Below are 15752 nucleotides of genomic sequence, written 5' to 3'. Positions count from 1 at the left end.
TTGGGGATGACCTGGAGGGGACCGGAATATGAGAGGTGCCAGGACCCAGAGGGAAGAAAGCCTGGCTCGAAGCAGCCAGCCTGGAGAGGGCCCACCAGCGAGGGGGAGGGGGAGAGGTGGTCACAGCCAGGCGGCTGTAGGGGAGCGGGGCGGAGGAAGGTGGCCCCAGGGTGCACACAGGTGCTTGGGTGGGGCAGTGCTTGTGGCTAGGCTCAGGGGGCATAGGAGAGGTAGGCGCGGGCAGGGTGTGTTGCTGGTGGGCCATTCAGATAGCCAAGTCTTACGTGACAGATTTTTAAAATGGTCTTAAAAGAGCGCACAGCAATCCCTGAATCTCTAGGCCAATGGAAACCCGCTTCAGCCTTCAAGGAGATTTTTCTCCCATCTGCCTGTTTGGGCTTTCTGGGGAGGGAGATTTGAAATGTTGTGGACGCTGGGCAGGCTGGTGTGTGCAGACACAGCCAGAAGCCTGCAGGGACTGGGACCTCCTTCGTGCTTCCCTCTCCGTTGTTCTTGTGGACTCTGATTTTCTACTTAGAAAGACACAGAGTATTGTGTGGATGTAGCTTTAAGGCTCCCGGGGACAGAGCTGTCCGCTGCCTTGGGTCCACGAGCTCTCAGCTCTCCGCAGGCCTCCCCACAGGCACGGGGAACCCCAGCCTGCCTCCTTCCCTGCACCCCGGGCCTCTGGACTCCACATCCCCTCTGGTTATTGTCTCGTTTCTCTGCTTCTTTGATGGAGAAACTTCCTGACAAAATTGCCTGTGCCTCTGTTTCCACCCACGTCTGACCTGCTCCTGCCCCCGCCCAGGCGCTGGTCTCCACCGGGCGACTGGAGCTGCCCAGCTCTCGGTGGCCTGCGATGGAGTGATCGCTCGTGCTCCTGAATGCGTGTCTTTCTTGGGTTGGCTCGCAGGACCCCACACTCCCCTGTTTGATTTTTCCTTCCCCACCTCCCCGCACTGGCCCTTCCTGCTCACTCTCCTTGGCTGGCGTCTGCTCTTTCTCCCTGGGTTTCAGGGCTGGAATTTTTTCTTCCACAACCCCAACCTCTCATCCCTTGAGATCTTGCCTAGTGGCTTCCAAGGTCCCACCTTAGCCTCAGGCCTGCCCTGAGCTCCCACTCTCATTCCCAACAGCCTGCTCCACGCCACCCCTGCGGGTCTCTAAAGGCATCTCAAACTTCACGCAGCCCCACCTGCACTCTTGGTCTGCCCCCAGCCCGCTCCTCGCCCTCCTGGCTGGGGCTGGGCAAGCTCCACCCTTCACTCTCTCGGGTGACCAGCCAAGCACGTGAGCTGTCTTCGATACCACCTTCCTTCTAAAAAATGTGACTTTCGGGTTTCTATTCTGTAGTATATGATACAAATACTGTGTTAGCAGTGTCTGCAGGTGGTGAAGCATGTAAGAAAAATGTGTGCATATGACCCACCACCTGGCCGGGGGCAGAGCACCACCTGTGCCCTGTGCCCTGCGTCCTGCCCGGCACTGCTCCCTTACCCACGCGGCTGCTTCTTTCCCTCCCACCCCACATCCAACCCGTAGTCTGTCGGGCTGTCGGCTCTGCCTTCAGGACGTGTCCACGTTTCACCAGCTGTCCCACTGCCCCCTTAAACCAAGCCACCAGCACATCTCCCTGGGTCACTGCAGTGGCGCTCTCTGTCCCCCCAGGGTTCGCTCTGCACAGCAGTGGAGTGAACCCTTTACTCCAGGGACACATCCTGTCCCCCGCCCTGCTCAAACCGCAGTGCCTGCGCTTCCCTTCTCTCCACTCCTCACGGAAGCCGGCCTCCTCCACTGGCCCTGGCTCTTGCCTCCACCCTCTGGCTGTTGCGGGGTGGCCCTCAAGTGGGCATCCCATCCGCACCTCCGAGAGGCAGGGCAGTGCCACCCTGTGCCCCTCCAGTCCTTCCCTGGGCTGCTGCTCTGCCACTAGCTGAAATCAGAGCTATGTTTATTCCCCCTATTTGTCTCCCAAGTAGAATAGAATGCAAACTCCACATCCTGCATCTTCTGCCTGACGCCGGGCGTATGACGGGCTTAACAACATGTTGACTGAGTGAGTGTGAGTCCCTAAAGGATGAAAACTCGTTAAATGAATGGGTGAAGGGATGAATAAATGAAGGCTGGATCTGGTGAGCAGGGAAGCGACTGGAAACCAGGGCCTTTCTCGGAGTACCTCTAGGCTGTTGTTACCACGCATTTTCCCTGTGACCCTGGGTGTCATTGCTCCAGACTTCATTTGTCAAGGTAGTTCTCGCCACACGCTGCTCACATCCATAGGAACTTGTTGCTTAGATTTTAAAAATCTGAGTGAAAGGTGACGCAAATGCCCAGCAGTTGTCCGTGAGGTTGTTCAGAGGACCAGATGAATCTCAGGACTGATAATTCTCAAAATTAATTAAAGCCTCCTTCCCGATCACAAGAGAATTAGAATGGAGTTGGCTCTTCAGACTTGGGCGGCGGCGTGAATCTGGGTCGGGGCTGGGTGCCGAGGTGGTGAGCGCCTTTGTCTTCTCTCCTAGGGCCGCCCGGGACGATGAGCGGCTGAGATGGAGACGTCCGCCCCAGCCACTGCCGCGGAGAAGCAAGAAGCCAAGAGTGCGATCCTGGAGGGCAGCGGCTTCCCCGACTCGGGCAAAAAGGCCTCTCCTCTGGCGGTGGCCGCGGCGGCCGTAGCTGCCCAAGGAGGTACTTTGTGTTCCGCACACTTGGAGGGCAGCAGGGGTGTTTTTCATGAGCCCGTTAGGATTTAATTAGCGTGCTGGTCCATGTCGGGGAGCATGCTGGGTTTATGGAGGGTGAGGAGGAGGGCGCCCCTGCTCCTGGGAATTCTAGGCACTGTGACAGTGGCCGGCAGGTTTGCAGAGGTCTGGCGACCCCAGACGGGGGCGGGTGGGGCAAAGCAGGAGGAGGGGGTGGGGAGGAGGGCGCCGTGGCTGCGGGCAGCCCTGGGTGTGTGCAGCTGGCGCGTTTGAGATGTGCCCGGAGAACTCCTTCTTGCCTCCTGCCCACCATGGACTATTTTGGAAAGTAATTGTCTCCTGATGCCTTCTGGCTGTAATTAGAGGGTCAGGTACAGAATTTAGTATCTTAGGTGAATTTCTGGCCAAGTTAATTATAACAGAAGGGACTACATGAGCCGCAGCCTCTCATTTTACTGCCCCAAAGAGAAATGCTTTCTGGTTTCCACTGGTCCACCCGTGCCAGCATCCCGGGGGACGGTTCTGCGGGAAGGCGGGGCCTCCCCTGTGTCTGCGAAGCCCATCTGGAGGCCACAGAGCTATTTCTGTCTCTGAGGAATGGAGAGACTGAGATTTCTTTTCTTGCCTTTTTATTCAAGTGCATTTAGTCATGCCCTGTTGCTCTCGCCGCCCGCTCCGCTCAGGAAGCAGCGAGGGGGGCAGCGCCTTCCGGGGCAGGGGCGGGGCAGCGCCCTCACACTTGGTCGTGGACGGGGTCCTGGGGGCTTGGAAGGCGCACACCCAGCTCCAGTAAGTCACGCACGTCTGGGTTCCGCATTTCTGCCCAGGGGCGCCGCTGGGGCCAGAGCCCAGAGGAACGGAAGGACCCCAGGGGCTTCGGAGGGGTGTTTCTAAGAGTGGACTTGAGGACCTGGAGAAGGTCATTGTTATTGTAGTTATTTTCCCTGTGATCCTAAGTTGGAGGTCATTATTGGGGCGTGTGGCCCGAATCAGGATGGGAAGACCTGAAGCCAAGCTGTGGGCTTCCTCAGGGAGGCAGGCATCGGCCTCCCGACCTGGGCAATGTCCCTAACCCCGTCCCCTTGGGCAGGGTCTCTGGGCCCTCCCTCTGCGCAGAGGGGCCGGCTGGGGGTGGGGTAGAGGAGGCCTCTCAGGGCTCGTGGTAGGGTTGGAGCCAAAGGCCCAGCACACCCGGACGGAGGATCGGGGAGGAGGCCTGTCAGAGAGGCCGAGCCTGGCCCCTGCGCAGCGGGGCCTCTTCCTTCCCCGGTCAGGCCTTCCCTGGCCCGTGGCAATGCCGCACGCCTCCCTCTGCCTGATGCCCTGGGGCGCGCGTGAGCTCCTGGTCTCTCTGTCCTGCCCAAGGTCCTCAGCGGGACCCTGTCAGCTGGCTGCCTCTCCGAAGCCATGAGCGGATCATGAACTGCCGTGGCGCGATTTACTGATGTGCCCCAGCAGCGGGGCATAGACTCAGGCAGTAATTAGACAGTAATTAGGATGTAATTGGGGGAAAGCCCCTCCAGCGTCAGACCTGGTCGTCACTGTTGGTGCAACAACAACAGATGCTTGAGGGATTCTCTGTCTGGGCGGAGGGGCGGAGTCGGGCAGGAGGCCTGGAGCTTGGAGCACAGCATGCCAGGGAGGCGCCCACCACCCCTCCCCACCCACCCTCGCCCCACCCAGGAGGCCTCCGTGCCCACCCCACAGGCCTCTGTCCCCTGTTGCATGGGACAGGATGAGCTGGGCTGACGAGGTTCCAGCAGAGGGTGGGTGGACCTGGGACAGCCTCGTTACTGCAGGGCAGGCGGCGTGTGGGCCTCAGTGTCAGGCGAGCTGTGTCTGCTGCTGGAGGGTCTCGGGGACCCTGGAGCCTCCTCCGCCACCGCCGCTCCCTTCCCCTGCCTCTGGGCGCTTCCCTGGGAAGGGTCCTTCTGGATCAGGGAGAGCAGCTGTCCCTGCGTGGAGCAGAGCAGGGCACCGTGGGCAGGCCCGGTGCTGTGGGCAGTTGCAGTGGCGTTCGTGGGCGGGGTGAGGGAGGCCCCGTGGTGCAGTCCAAAGGGCACCGGCCTGGGTCCTGGTGTCCTAATCTGTGTCGTGAGGGCATCTGACATAAAGATCACAGTGCTTATGATCTCAGAACATAGGATTGTCCTTCACTGTTACAGACGGTTGCAGAGGTGCTGTGGGCGAGAATCCTCCTGCACTCAACAGCCTGAGTCCCCCGAAGGCCCCAGGAGCCGCCGTGGGCCTCCCGCCTGCGGGAGCACAGGCCTGCACGTAGGCCCTCTCGGAGGTGCGGAAGGAGGTACAGCGGTGGCTGGCATGGGCTCCCCTTGCCGGTGGGGACGCTGTGGCGCCCAGCTCTGGGTCTCAGCACTTGGTGCTGGGCCTGGCCTGAGGGGCACCTGAGGGTCTCCTGGGGCCCTGAATGCAGGAGAAAGTGTGGGATCAGTCAGGAGGAAGGTTTTGGGGACCAGCAGCATTTGCTCCAGCCCTGGAGGAGCTGGACTGCCTGCGGGGTGGGGGCAGCTGTGGACAGCGGTGGGGGCCATGGAGGACTGCGCCGAGGCCCGCGAGAGGGCCAGCGTGGCAGGGTGTGCGCTGGGCTGCGGCGAGGGTGCAGGGAGCTGGAACTGCTGGTTGAGGGGCGCCCCCTCCTAAGTCATTTCTGGAGAAGGTGGAAGAACCGTCTCCGCCCGGGAGGGCTGGTCTTGGCCTGTTTGGGGGGGGCAGGAGTGAGACTGAATCGATTTCCCTGTAGCTGTGTGGGTGACCGCTCAGACATCTGGCTTCTCTGAGGCCCAGTTTGTTCCTTCAAAGCCCGTGACATTGTCCCCATGGTCCCCACTGTGATCCGCACTGCCTGGCAGGAAGGGATGGTTTACACCGGCTTGGCGTTTCCTGGCTTGTTACACATCTGTGTGGGGGTCCCACTAAGGGTGTCGGGCACAGAGTGAGGAACGGCAGTGACGCGTAAGGGCCGAGTCCGGCAAGCTGGCAGGGCTGTGCTCACCGACATGTACAAGGTGTCCAGGTGTTGGGGCGCCCTGCATTCCGAGCCAGCTTCTGGCCCTCATCCAGCCCCCTCCTCCACCCCACGGTCACCCGTCTGGGTGCTTCCGTCCCACCTTTAGGATTGTGTGACTCTAGTTCACTCTAACAGTGACCCTGCAGGTGGAAGGATTTCATTTCTGCATTATTTATACAAAGGAAACACTGGAAATGGCCTGGCTGTTCGTGGATAGGGGATTGATGGATCGGTCTGTGGAACATCTCCAATGGGACATCGTGGTAGCCGTTGAAAAATGTTTATTGGGACTTAATAATTACAGAAGGGAAGATGCTTATGTTCTAATATTAATGTTAAGTGAAAAAAGGGCAGAGGGCCACTGATGTCCAGCCTCATTGGGGAGGGAGAGCAAGTGAGGGTCCCGAGTGAGGAGGGGACATTGGGAGGTGGGAGTCCCCCCTAGCTCAGTTTGGACACCCAGGCAGGAGCTCCTGGTGCTAAGTGGGGGGCAGGCAGGCCAATTCCTGGGCGGCCAGCCCGAGGCCTGGGTGCGAATGAGGCTCGCCCGAGGTTACCAGATGCTTCAGCAGAGAGCTGGGCCTAAGGCTTAAGGCTCCTGCCTCTCACTGGCTGCTTTTAGATTATTGTGATTGCACGGGGGTGACTTGGGCCCCACTGACACTCTGGGGTGAGTGTCCAGCTTTGGAGGTTCTCCTCATGTGTCACCGTGCCTCAGTTTCCTCATGTGTCCCAGGCACTGATGGCACCTGCCATCTTCCCAACAGCCAGGTCTTTGAGGTCTGGGGACATGACTTATTTGCAAAGTCACCTGGCTTGACTTACCTTAGGAGTCTGTGAGGCTGCACCTGGGGGTTTGTGAGTCTGTGAGGCTGCACCTGGGGGTTTGTGAGTCTGTGAGGCTGGGGGTTTCCACGCAGAGTCGCCACCTCCCTGTGCCAAACCGTGCGTGAGAGACACGTCTGCAGAGCAGGGCAGGGCCAGGCCGGACCAGAGGAAAAAGCGGCCTGTGGTCAGACTGGGGAGAGGCCGGTTTAATCATCTGGCGGGAGCAGCTCGGAGGAGCAGGCGGCAGAAGCTGGGAGGGTGGGTTCTTTCCCAGCGTCGTTTGCTGTTGTGCTAACACTTTGGAGGCCATAAATCTTTAAAAACACATTTTGGCCCAGAATTTTTTCCCCTCTTTAATTTTTATAAAATGGTGTAATTTTAAAGGCAATTGGATTCAGATGTGTCATTGCTTTACACTGAAACTGTCCAAATGCTGTTGTATTTTCCTCTTCCACTGTGGGTTTTCTTTCCAAAAATATTTCTGAACCTCTCCATGTGCCTCAGCTGAGCACCAGGGACTTCTCCAGGCCTCCGGGCCAGTGCGAAAGGCTGGGGCTGTGAGACTTGGAGCTGGGTCTGGATCTCACGAGTTCTGCTAGTTTCTGAATCAAGCAGCCAGATGGGCCTTAGAGCTCTAGGAAGTGCCTGCAGCGGCCGATACCCACCTCTTGCACCGAGTGTCCACCGTGTGCTGGGCCAGGCGGCCTGCCAGTGTGGCCCCCACCGCAGCATTGGCATCCCCTGGGAATTGTTAGAAATGCTAATCTCGGATCCACCCCAACTGCTGAATCTGAGCCCACAGAGGCGGGGCCCAGCAGGCTGTGTTTAAACAAACCTTCTGGGTGATTTCGGCGTGCTCTTACGTTGGAGGGCCACACGTGCTGGCTACATGAGGTAGGCCGAGTCTTTCCATGTGTAAGTGGGAGGTAGACACAGAGCTGCCGTGCAGAGATTTCAGGAGACTTCCAATGTGCTCACACGTGGCTGGCTGGCGGGGCAGTTCGCGGACAGGAGCTGTAGGACCGCCTCTGCTGGTGTCGGCAGCGCAGGGTGCTGGCACGAAGCAGCCCGGACTCCGAAGCCAGACTGCCTCATTAGTTCCCAGCTCTGCTGACCTTGGGCAGGTCTGTGCCTCAGTTTTGTCTTCTGTAAAATGGACATAATGATGATACCTGCTTCACAGGTTGTGAGGATTACTTGCGTTAGCACCTGTTAAGTGCTTGGAAAAGTGTTGGGCACAGAGATGGCTCTATGTGAGGTCCAAGTGAAGTACCGGCTTTAGTAATTATTACCATTCTTCTTACCAGTTTTCCTTGCTGGGGTCTGCAGGCTCTGTCTGACCTGGGGGGTCTCCCTTTCACTGGTCACTCTCGCCCACTGACCCGTGGAGGCCGACAGCTGGTGGAGGCCGGGTCTCTGGTGTCTGGCACTCGAGAGTGCTGGCGGGAGGCCCAAGCTGGAAGTCAGACCTGAGTCCCTGTCCTGCCTCGCTTTCTTACCGAATGCTGTCCTGGGTGGCTGCCCTGAGTGGGTCCCTGGCTGCTCTGACTCAGTCGTCTCCCCAGCACAGTTTGGGGTTGCCCAAACTGGCCGAGACTTAGACTCTCACGGGCCGACCGCCATCAATGCGGGCTGCTCCCAGGGCCAGGGCCTGGGCATGTGTATTTTTAACAGAATTCCCAGGTCATTGGGTGCAATTGGTCCATGTCATGGACTGCATCGCTTGGAATGTTGCAGAGTCTCGGGTGGGGATTAGCCGGTTGCAGCAGGTGGTACTGGCAGGACTGTGACTAGCCTGGCATAGCCAGGGTTAAGCACTGAAGGGCTCTCAGCACAGTGCTCTGATGCTCCCAGGGGTCTGTGTGCTACCCGCTTACACTGGCGGCCCCTTTGTCCTGTTCACTGGCCCTGCTGGCTTCTTGCAAAGTTTCCCCAAGGCACATTTCTGCTTAGCGGTAAGGCGTCCACCTGTGTTAGAATGTTGTGCAAATACCAGAATATGTAAACGACTCAGACCCTGAGCATTTTCTCCGAGTTACCTAGGGCTGGAAACCACCCCCCATCCACTGTACTGTACCTAGGAATCTGTCTGGTGCCCTTCCAATGGTAAGTGCCTCAGAGTCCCTGGTGTCTTTGCCCTCTGCCTGCTTCTGTGCCTTCTGCCTGCCCCCCAGGACGCCCGTGTGGGCAGCGCCGTTTGTTTGCCAGCGAACCTGCACCTCCGAGGCCTCGTGCAGCTGGCATTCAATAAGTGATTATTGAGTTGGATGCTGTTATGCCAGGTGTGCGCCCGGGCACTGGTGTGGTCACCTGCCTCAGGGTGTGAGGGTCAGTTGGGGCGGGTCCTGCTCCTTCCCCGTATTCGCCTCCCCTCCACAGCCCACGGCCAGCAGGGAGCTTGCGGAGTGAGCCAGCCTCCACGCTTACCTGAGTTTCTCTGCTGGGGCCACACACTTTTGCCTTGGGCCTGGGCTGCACTCAGGTGTGACTAAGTGGGCAATTATTCTTATTTAAGTGATTTTCAGGATTGCTGTTGATGCTGCTTCTAAGCTTGTTTTATGGCCCAGCCACACAGAGCAGCAGTTCCCATCTGACGGTGTCCAGAGAGCGTAGCTCAGCTTCCCTGACAGCCTGGCCCACCCAGGAAGTGGGGTGCAGTCTGGCACCCAGGCATTTTGTGGGTGGGTTCAGGAGTGTGCTGCAGGGTCGGGATGCCTGGGGTCGGAGTGGTGTTGAGGCTTCTCCTTGTCCACAGCAGAGCCTGGTGGGAAGAGCGTGCCTTGGGGTCAAGAGGCCCGGGCTCTGCCCAGCTCTCTGTTGACAGCCGGGTCACTGAACTTCTCTGAAGTCTGTGGATGGAGACGGTCCCGGTAACACCTGGGACTGTGCGATTAAGTGGGACAGGGTCTGCGGCGTGGCCAGCAGGGTGCCTGAGCACAGATGAAGTAAATGTTAACGTAAGCCCAAGCATCCTCCTGCCTGTCCTGGCCTCGTGCTCACTGCTGTGCTCTAAATGCCACTTAAAACGGCTGCCACCCAGAATCAGACCACCACCCCCTTCCCCCGAGCCCCCAGCAGAGCCCGCTTGCTCCCCGCTCCTGGCCCCAGCCAGCTGTGTGCTCCGGGAGGCTCCCTCCACCCCTGCCTGGTCGCTCCCCTTGGCTGTGGACACAGGCACATTTATTTGCATGTCTCCTCTCTGTCACTCTGTTCTCGGCTCTGCCCGCCTGGCATGAAAATGTCAGAGGACAGTGCTGGTGGCTCCGGTTTCTGTGTGCTTGGCCATGCCTGGCAGGCACTGTCTCGTCTCTCATGGTCATCTTGGATGTTAAAGCGATGCAGTGAGGCGGGGTTGGGGCAAGCTTCAAAGTCATTCCCACCTACAGAACTGGAACAAGCTTCAGGGATCATCTAGTTCGAATTCATCCATTTTACAGATGTGAAAACTGAGGTCCAGAGATGCTGAGCACAAATGGTCACTTTAGGGATATTACTCAGACTGGAACTTGCCATGTGGTGGGACACAGCTTCCCCCAGCCCAGACCCCTCCTGACTTAGACTCCAACTTCCCAAGTTGATGGTGTTTATGTTGGAAACATTTTTTTGACGTTTGGTTCTGTCAAAACTAATTTTAGCATTTCTAAAGCTTGGTAAAAATACAGCCTCATTACTTTGATGTCAGTGCATAGTTTACTATTAGTATATTCTGGGGTTTATCATTTTAGTCATGTTTAACACGGCTGCACCAGGCATGCACTATTAAATCTAGCTTATTTTACATTCCTGTCCGGAATTATTTATTTGTAACAATTTCCTCTCTATCAAAAGACACAGCTAATGCTGTGTTTTAATGTGTTATTTACACACAAAATAACCTATTTACAACTCAGCATGCGCCGGAGGGAGAATGGATGGGCCCCCGTTCCCTGCGTTCTGTTATATCAGAGTTTAACAATCTGGATTGCTAATAGAACCATTTATCACTGGTTGGGGTGGGGGGAAGCAGATAATTTATTTTATGTTTGTGGCCAGGTCTCACCGCCTCTGATCTTGGGAACATTTTGAGGATAATGAAGTCGAGCCCTGCATTTGGGGTGGATGTGGCATGCCCGGGCCTGGGCACCTCTGGGTTTCCAGCGTTCGTTCATGTCTGCATCCCGTGGATGGTTCTGGAAGATGGATCAGAGAAATGGTGATGACAGAGACCCTGCTTCTGCCCTCTAGGAGCTCCTGGTTGGAGGCGACACCAGGAGGTGGTGACAAATCCTGCCTATAGGGCTTCATGGGGGAGGCAGCATCGGAGCTGGGCCTTTAGGGCCCTGCAAGGCTCCACCAGGCGGGTGGAGGAAAAGTGGGTGGGCACCGGTAGGAGGAGCAGCAGCAGAGCGGCCCCTCGGGAGTACAGGGGCTTTGGGGGGCTGGCCATTGGCTCACGCAGCTCTGGCACGGGGGTGTGGTGCCTGGCAGTAAGGCCCAGGGGCGGCTGGCGCCAGGGGTGCATGGCCACTCGGCTGTGCAGGCTGAGGCCCTGCGGTCCCATGGAGCCCCTTTGAGTGGACACTGAGGGGTAAGGAGGGAAGCAGTCCCTCTGAAGCTGCTGCCCTTGGTGGAGCTCTGTGGAGCTCTGTGGGACATGAGAGCAGGTCAGGAGGTGGGGGAGAGGTACCCAAGAAGCAGGGGCGATGGTTCCTGTCCCCAGGAGCTGGCAGTTCCCCCTTGGAGAAACTAGACCTCCCCCCTGCCCCCAGTCTCGATGCTGATGTGGGCATTGCCTGCTGTGTGCGGTGATCCAGGAGGGTGGCGAGGAAGGATTGGGGTCTGTGCGGGGCCCTGGGAACACTACTGCCTCCGCAGCCCTGGCCCCTCTCCGCCCAGGCAGGGGTCCCTCAGAAAGCCACTGCACACCCAGGTCAGGAGGCTGGGAGCGGCCGCCAAGGCCATGTTCACAAAGTGCAGCAGGGCTCAGGGCCAGCCCAGGGGGTGGTCTGTCGACGGTCAGCTCCAGGGTGCAGCATGGTCGGGGGGCTGGTGCTCAGGCGTGGACAGCTGAGATTTGAACCCTCGCCCTGCCCCCTCCCTTTGGGTATCCTTTGCTGATCTGAACCCTGGTGTCCTCGTCTGAAACATGGGCAAAATACTTACCTTTTGAGGGCTAGGGTTACCAATAATGAGATTAAAGTGCTTAGACACCACCTGGCATGTAGTAGCATGCTGTAAATGCTAGCTGCTGCTATTAGTGTTACTATTCTTGCTGTTGTTATTATTAATTCAAGAACGATTTCCTGACAGTGGCATGTATGTTCCCCATCAGTGTTTGAGAGAGTGCATGCATTAGCTGAGTTGTGACAGTGAGTAGCAGTTTACCCATGACATGCGAGGCAGAATGACGTCCAGCCTGGGGAACAGCATGGACAAAGGTCCTGAGGTCTGTGACTGGTGCAGGGTGGCGGGGAGGCTGTGCTGAGTGGGGAGGGCTGGTGGATGAGGCTGGTTTTTTCAGCCCCTTGGCAAGGGTCCCCCCTTCACTCCCCAGCTCTGGCACAAGCTCATGTTGAGGCCACATCCAGTGGCCCCCTCTGGGGTTCATGTCTTCCAGCTGCTCATGGCCACACGTAGATGCTGGTGGCTGAGCCAGCCCTGCGTGTGCATGGCTTACGTAGACCCCCCCTCTGCTCTGGCTGCACCCAGGTGCTGACTTATCCTCCTGCTGCGGGCGGGCTGGAGAGAGGGGTCGGAGGTGCTCCAGCCCCTGAGAAGCTGCCTTGGCTCTGTCCCTCCTGTGTCCTGGCTGGCCTGGCTCACAGAGGGCGTGGACCGCCGCTTTGTGCTGTGGGGGCCGGGGAAGTCTGAAACCCTGGCACCAGGCACCCAGGCCTCTGGGCAGAGGAGTGCCTCATCTGCTGTCTGACTTTCCACCCCATTTCCTGCAGCAGTATTTGAGAGAAGGCTTGGGTTTGGTGTGGGGCCGGGCAGTAGACACTGGTCACTGCTTTGCACCCTCTCTAATCCCTGGCATTCTGGAAATGAAAGAACATCCGGTGCTGTGGGGCACTGTGGGGCACTGTGGGGCACTACCAGTAGGGGCTGGTAGCCAGGCAGGGGAGCCCCTCCCCGACCAAGTGCTGCCGTCCCAACGTCAGGCATTTACCCTTGCTGTCACCTTATCTTGGGGTGTGTGCAGAGGCCCGTGTGTCCTTCATCCTCCTGTAACCTTTCCCCAGTGACCCCTGGATCTAGGCAGCCTCTAGGCCCTGGAGTAGCTGGGGCTGGGGGAACTGACCCAGGAGAGAAGGGGCCAGAGAGGGAAGCAAGAACTGCCAGAGGCTCACTGTGCTGGCTCTGCCTTGTGGAGGTCGTCGTAGGTGGGACCTTGGCCCTGTCGCTGGTGTCCAGACCATGAGGTCTCCACGCTGGTCACATCCCTCCACGCTGTGTTGGTGACAAGAAGAGCAGCAGCTGGTGCCGTCACCTAGAGGACAGGCAGGTGTGAGTTCACATCCAGGTGTAGGAGGGGGGCTGCCCTTGCAGTGTCTAGGAAATGGGGCGACGAGGCTTACGGCCAGGGTGCAGGGCAGGGGGCTGCGTGTGGACATTGGGGGCTGCTGTTGTTCTCATTGGATAGCAGCATCCCCTGCCCGGGAGGGCCTGGGGCCCCCTGGTTGTGTCGTCAGTGGCCAGAGCAGTGAGGGCCCCTCTGGCTGCTCGTGGTGCGTGGCAGCACCCCCAGGCCAGGCCCTGGCTTGCCCAGCTCCGGGCTGGCCGCGGGAGGCAGGGCCCAGCACCGCTTTCCAGGAAATGCCCAAGAGAATTGAAAACCTGTGTTCATACAAATCCTTGTATGTGAATGTTTATAGCAACATTCTTCACAATAGTCCCTAGACAGAAATAACCCAAATGTCCAGCAACTAAGGAATGGATTAACAGAATGTGGTATACATATACAATGGAACATTATTTGGCCATCAAAAGGAATGACATAGGTGAACCTTGAATGTTTGCAGATGAACCTTGCAAACATTATGCTAAATGAAAGAAGCTGGCCACAATAAGACAAATATTATGTGACTCCATTTATGTGACCCGTCTAGAATAGACAAACCCACGGAGATAGAAAGTAGGTTAGTAGGTGCTAGGGGCTGGGAGGAGAAGGGAACGGGAAGCGATTGCTGCGGGTCTGGGGTTTCTTTTTGGGATGATGAAAATGTTCTGTAATTAGGTAGCCGTGATAGTTGCATGCAACGCTGTGAATGTACTAAAACCCACTGAATTACAGACTTTACAAGGGTGAATTTTATGGTATGTGAATTATATCTCAGTTTTTAAAAAGGGAGGGAGAGAGGGAGGAAGAAAGGGCAGAAGGAAGGAAAGAGGGAGGGAGGAGGGAGGCTGTGCCCCTCTGGGCCTGGCCTCATCCGGCCCCACAGCCCCTGGCGGGTCCCCAGGGTCCCCAGGCTGCCTGAGCATCGCTGCCCTCAGGGAGGGCCTGGCCTCCCCCACCAATCCTATATGCTGCAGAAGCTCTAAAAATAACTGAAGTGGAAGGAGGGTGTTTAATGACAAAGTAAATAATTACATTAAGGGTGCGAGTTTGGAGGGAGCTGAGTAAATCACTTTAGGAAGAGCACCAGCCTCCAGCTAACTTCAGCCCTTTATCATCAGATCGCATCCTCCCTTGCACTGGGAATGATTGATCGAGGGTGGTGGCGGGCTCTGCAGGCGGGGCTGCGGGGTCAGGCGGGCGCTGAGGGGGATGGCCTGGGAGCGTTTCAGGGTGACCCTGCGGCCTGGTCTACGACAGGGGCTCCAGGTGGAGGAGCCGGGGCTCGGGGCAGCCTCACTGCCTTGCCGCCCGCAGCTGGGGGGGCCAGCGTCTGAGCAGGAGCGGCTCAGGGCCGTCTGGTCCAGCGAGGCCCAGAGAGGGGAATGGCCTATCCATGCCACACAGTGAACACACCATGGACCCTGGTGACGGGAGGTCTGGGACCCCTGACCCGGCACCCAGGGTGATGGGCGTTAGGTGCCCCCAGCTGTGGTGTGCTGGACCCTCTGTGTTCAGAGCAGCTTTTGCAGAGGGCAAGCTCCAGGCAGACTGCAGCCCCTGGGAGTGACAGCATTGGCCAGGGTTGGCATGGTGAGGGCTGTGTTGTCCGGTGCGGCCTCCCGCTCCCTCTCCCAGGCCTAGAGCCCCCAGTTAGTGCCTTCCCCTCACCGTCCCTCCTCCATCTGCCCTGTGGCCTGGCCTTGCCCTCAGTGAGGCCCAGCCGGCGTCCTCTCTCCTCGCCCTGGCCTCTGCCTGCCACTCAGGCTGCAGGGGGTGGACAGGCACCCAGGCTTAATGGGGCGTCCTGATAGGACAATTTGGAATGTATGAGGACACAGGGAGACAGCACTACCTTGGTCTGAAAGGACAGATTTTTGATGGAAACTGAGTCAGGATGCTTGGCTGTAAGTGACAGAAATCCACTCAGACTCTGGGAAGCCACATGGAGTTCCTGGCTTCCATAACCGGGAAGCCCAGGGTTAGATCTGGCTTCAAGACCAGCCAAACTTGAGGTCCCAGTGATGTCACCGGGACATGGCTCTTTCTCTCCAAGCCTGTTTGGCTTGCCTGTGGGTTGGCGTCCAGGCAGCTTCTGTTCCCCAGATGGTAGAGTTGCTGCAGGGGAATGTGGGCCTGACTTCACAAGCTCAGATGGAGGAGTGTCTCCTTCCAGGTGATTCCAGCAAAAGTCTAGGAGGGCTTCTCATTGGCTGGGCTTGGGTCCCATGCACCTCGTGAACCCACCACCGTGGTATCCCACGGGGTCCCCTGCATGCCCCTGTGGTTTGGGGAGGAGCAGCCCATGGAAGGTGGGCCTAAGTGATGCAGGGAAGGCCAAAGACAGTGTCCACCTCACTGCAGCCTGATGGCAGGACACCCAGAGGTGTGTGGGTACCTGTGGACACTCCCCGTGGATGACAGGGTCAGAGCTCTGGGCCTGCAGAGGCAGCAAGGACTCCTCTGGTCATTCCATCCCTCAGGTTGCACGTGGAGTGTCCAGGCCTGGCCCCTTTCCCTAGTTTTCCTTGCGAGTTCCCCATGAGGGAACATAAAAAGCTCCCTGAGATGTGGCAGACAAGAGCCCTAGAGAGGAAACCCCAGGAAGTTCTGGGAGAGACATCGCTAAGGGGGTTCTGGGAAGGCAGAAATG

At 58.0% G+C, this 15752-nt stretch overlaps 1 protein-coding gene across 1 annotated transcript in view; it reads left to right on the top strand.

Moving 5' to 3' along the window:
- Nucleotides 1–2526: 2526 nt before the first annotated feature.
- The window catches only part of GLI2 (GLI family zinc finger 2), a 175821-nt gene continuing 162595 nt past the window's right edge, over nucleotides 2527–15752 (top strand). The window contains exon 1 of the mRNA XM_012749770.3: nucleotides 2527–2691. Within this exon, the coding sequence (XP_012605224.3) occupies nucleotides 2553–2691 (139 nt within the window). The 5' untranslated portion in view covers nucleotides 2527–2552. The remainder of the gene's footprint in view (nucleotides 2692–15752) is intronic.

The sequence above is a fragment of the Microcebus murinus genome, chromosome 8 (genome assembly GCF_040939455.1).
Source record: "Microcebus murinus isolate Inina chromosome 8, M.murinus_Inina_mat1.0, whole genome shotgun sequence".
Taxonomy (NCBI): domain Eukaryota; kingdom Metazoa; phylum Chordata; class Mammalia; order Primates; family Cheirogaleidae; genus Microcebus; species Microcebus murinus.
Note: the sequence above shows the minus strand (reverse complement) of the source record. Positions and strands in the feature narration are given on the sequence as shown.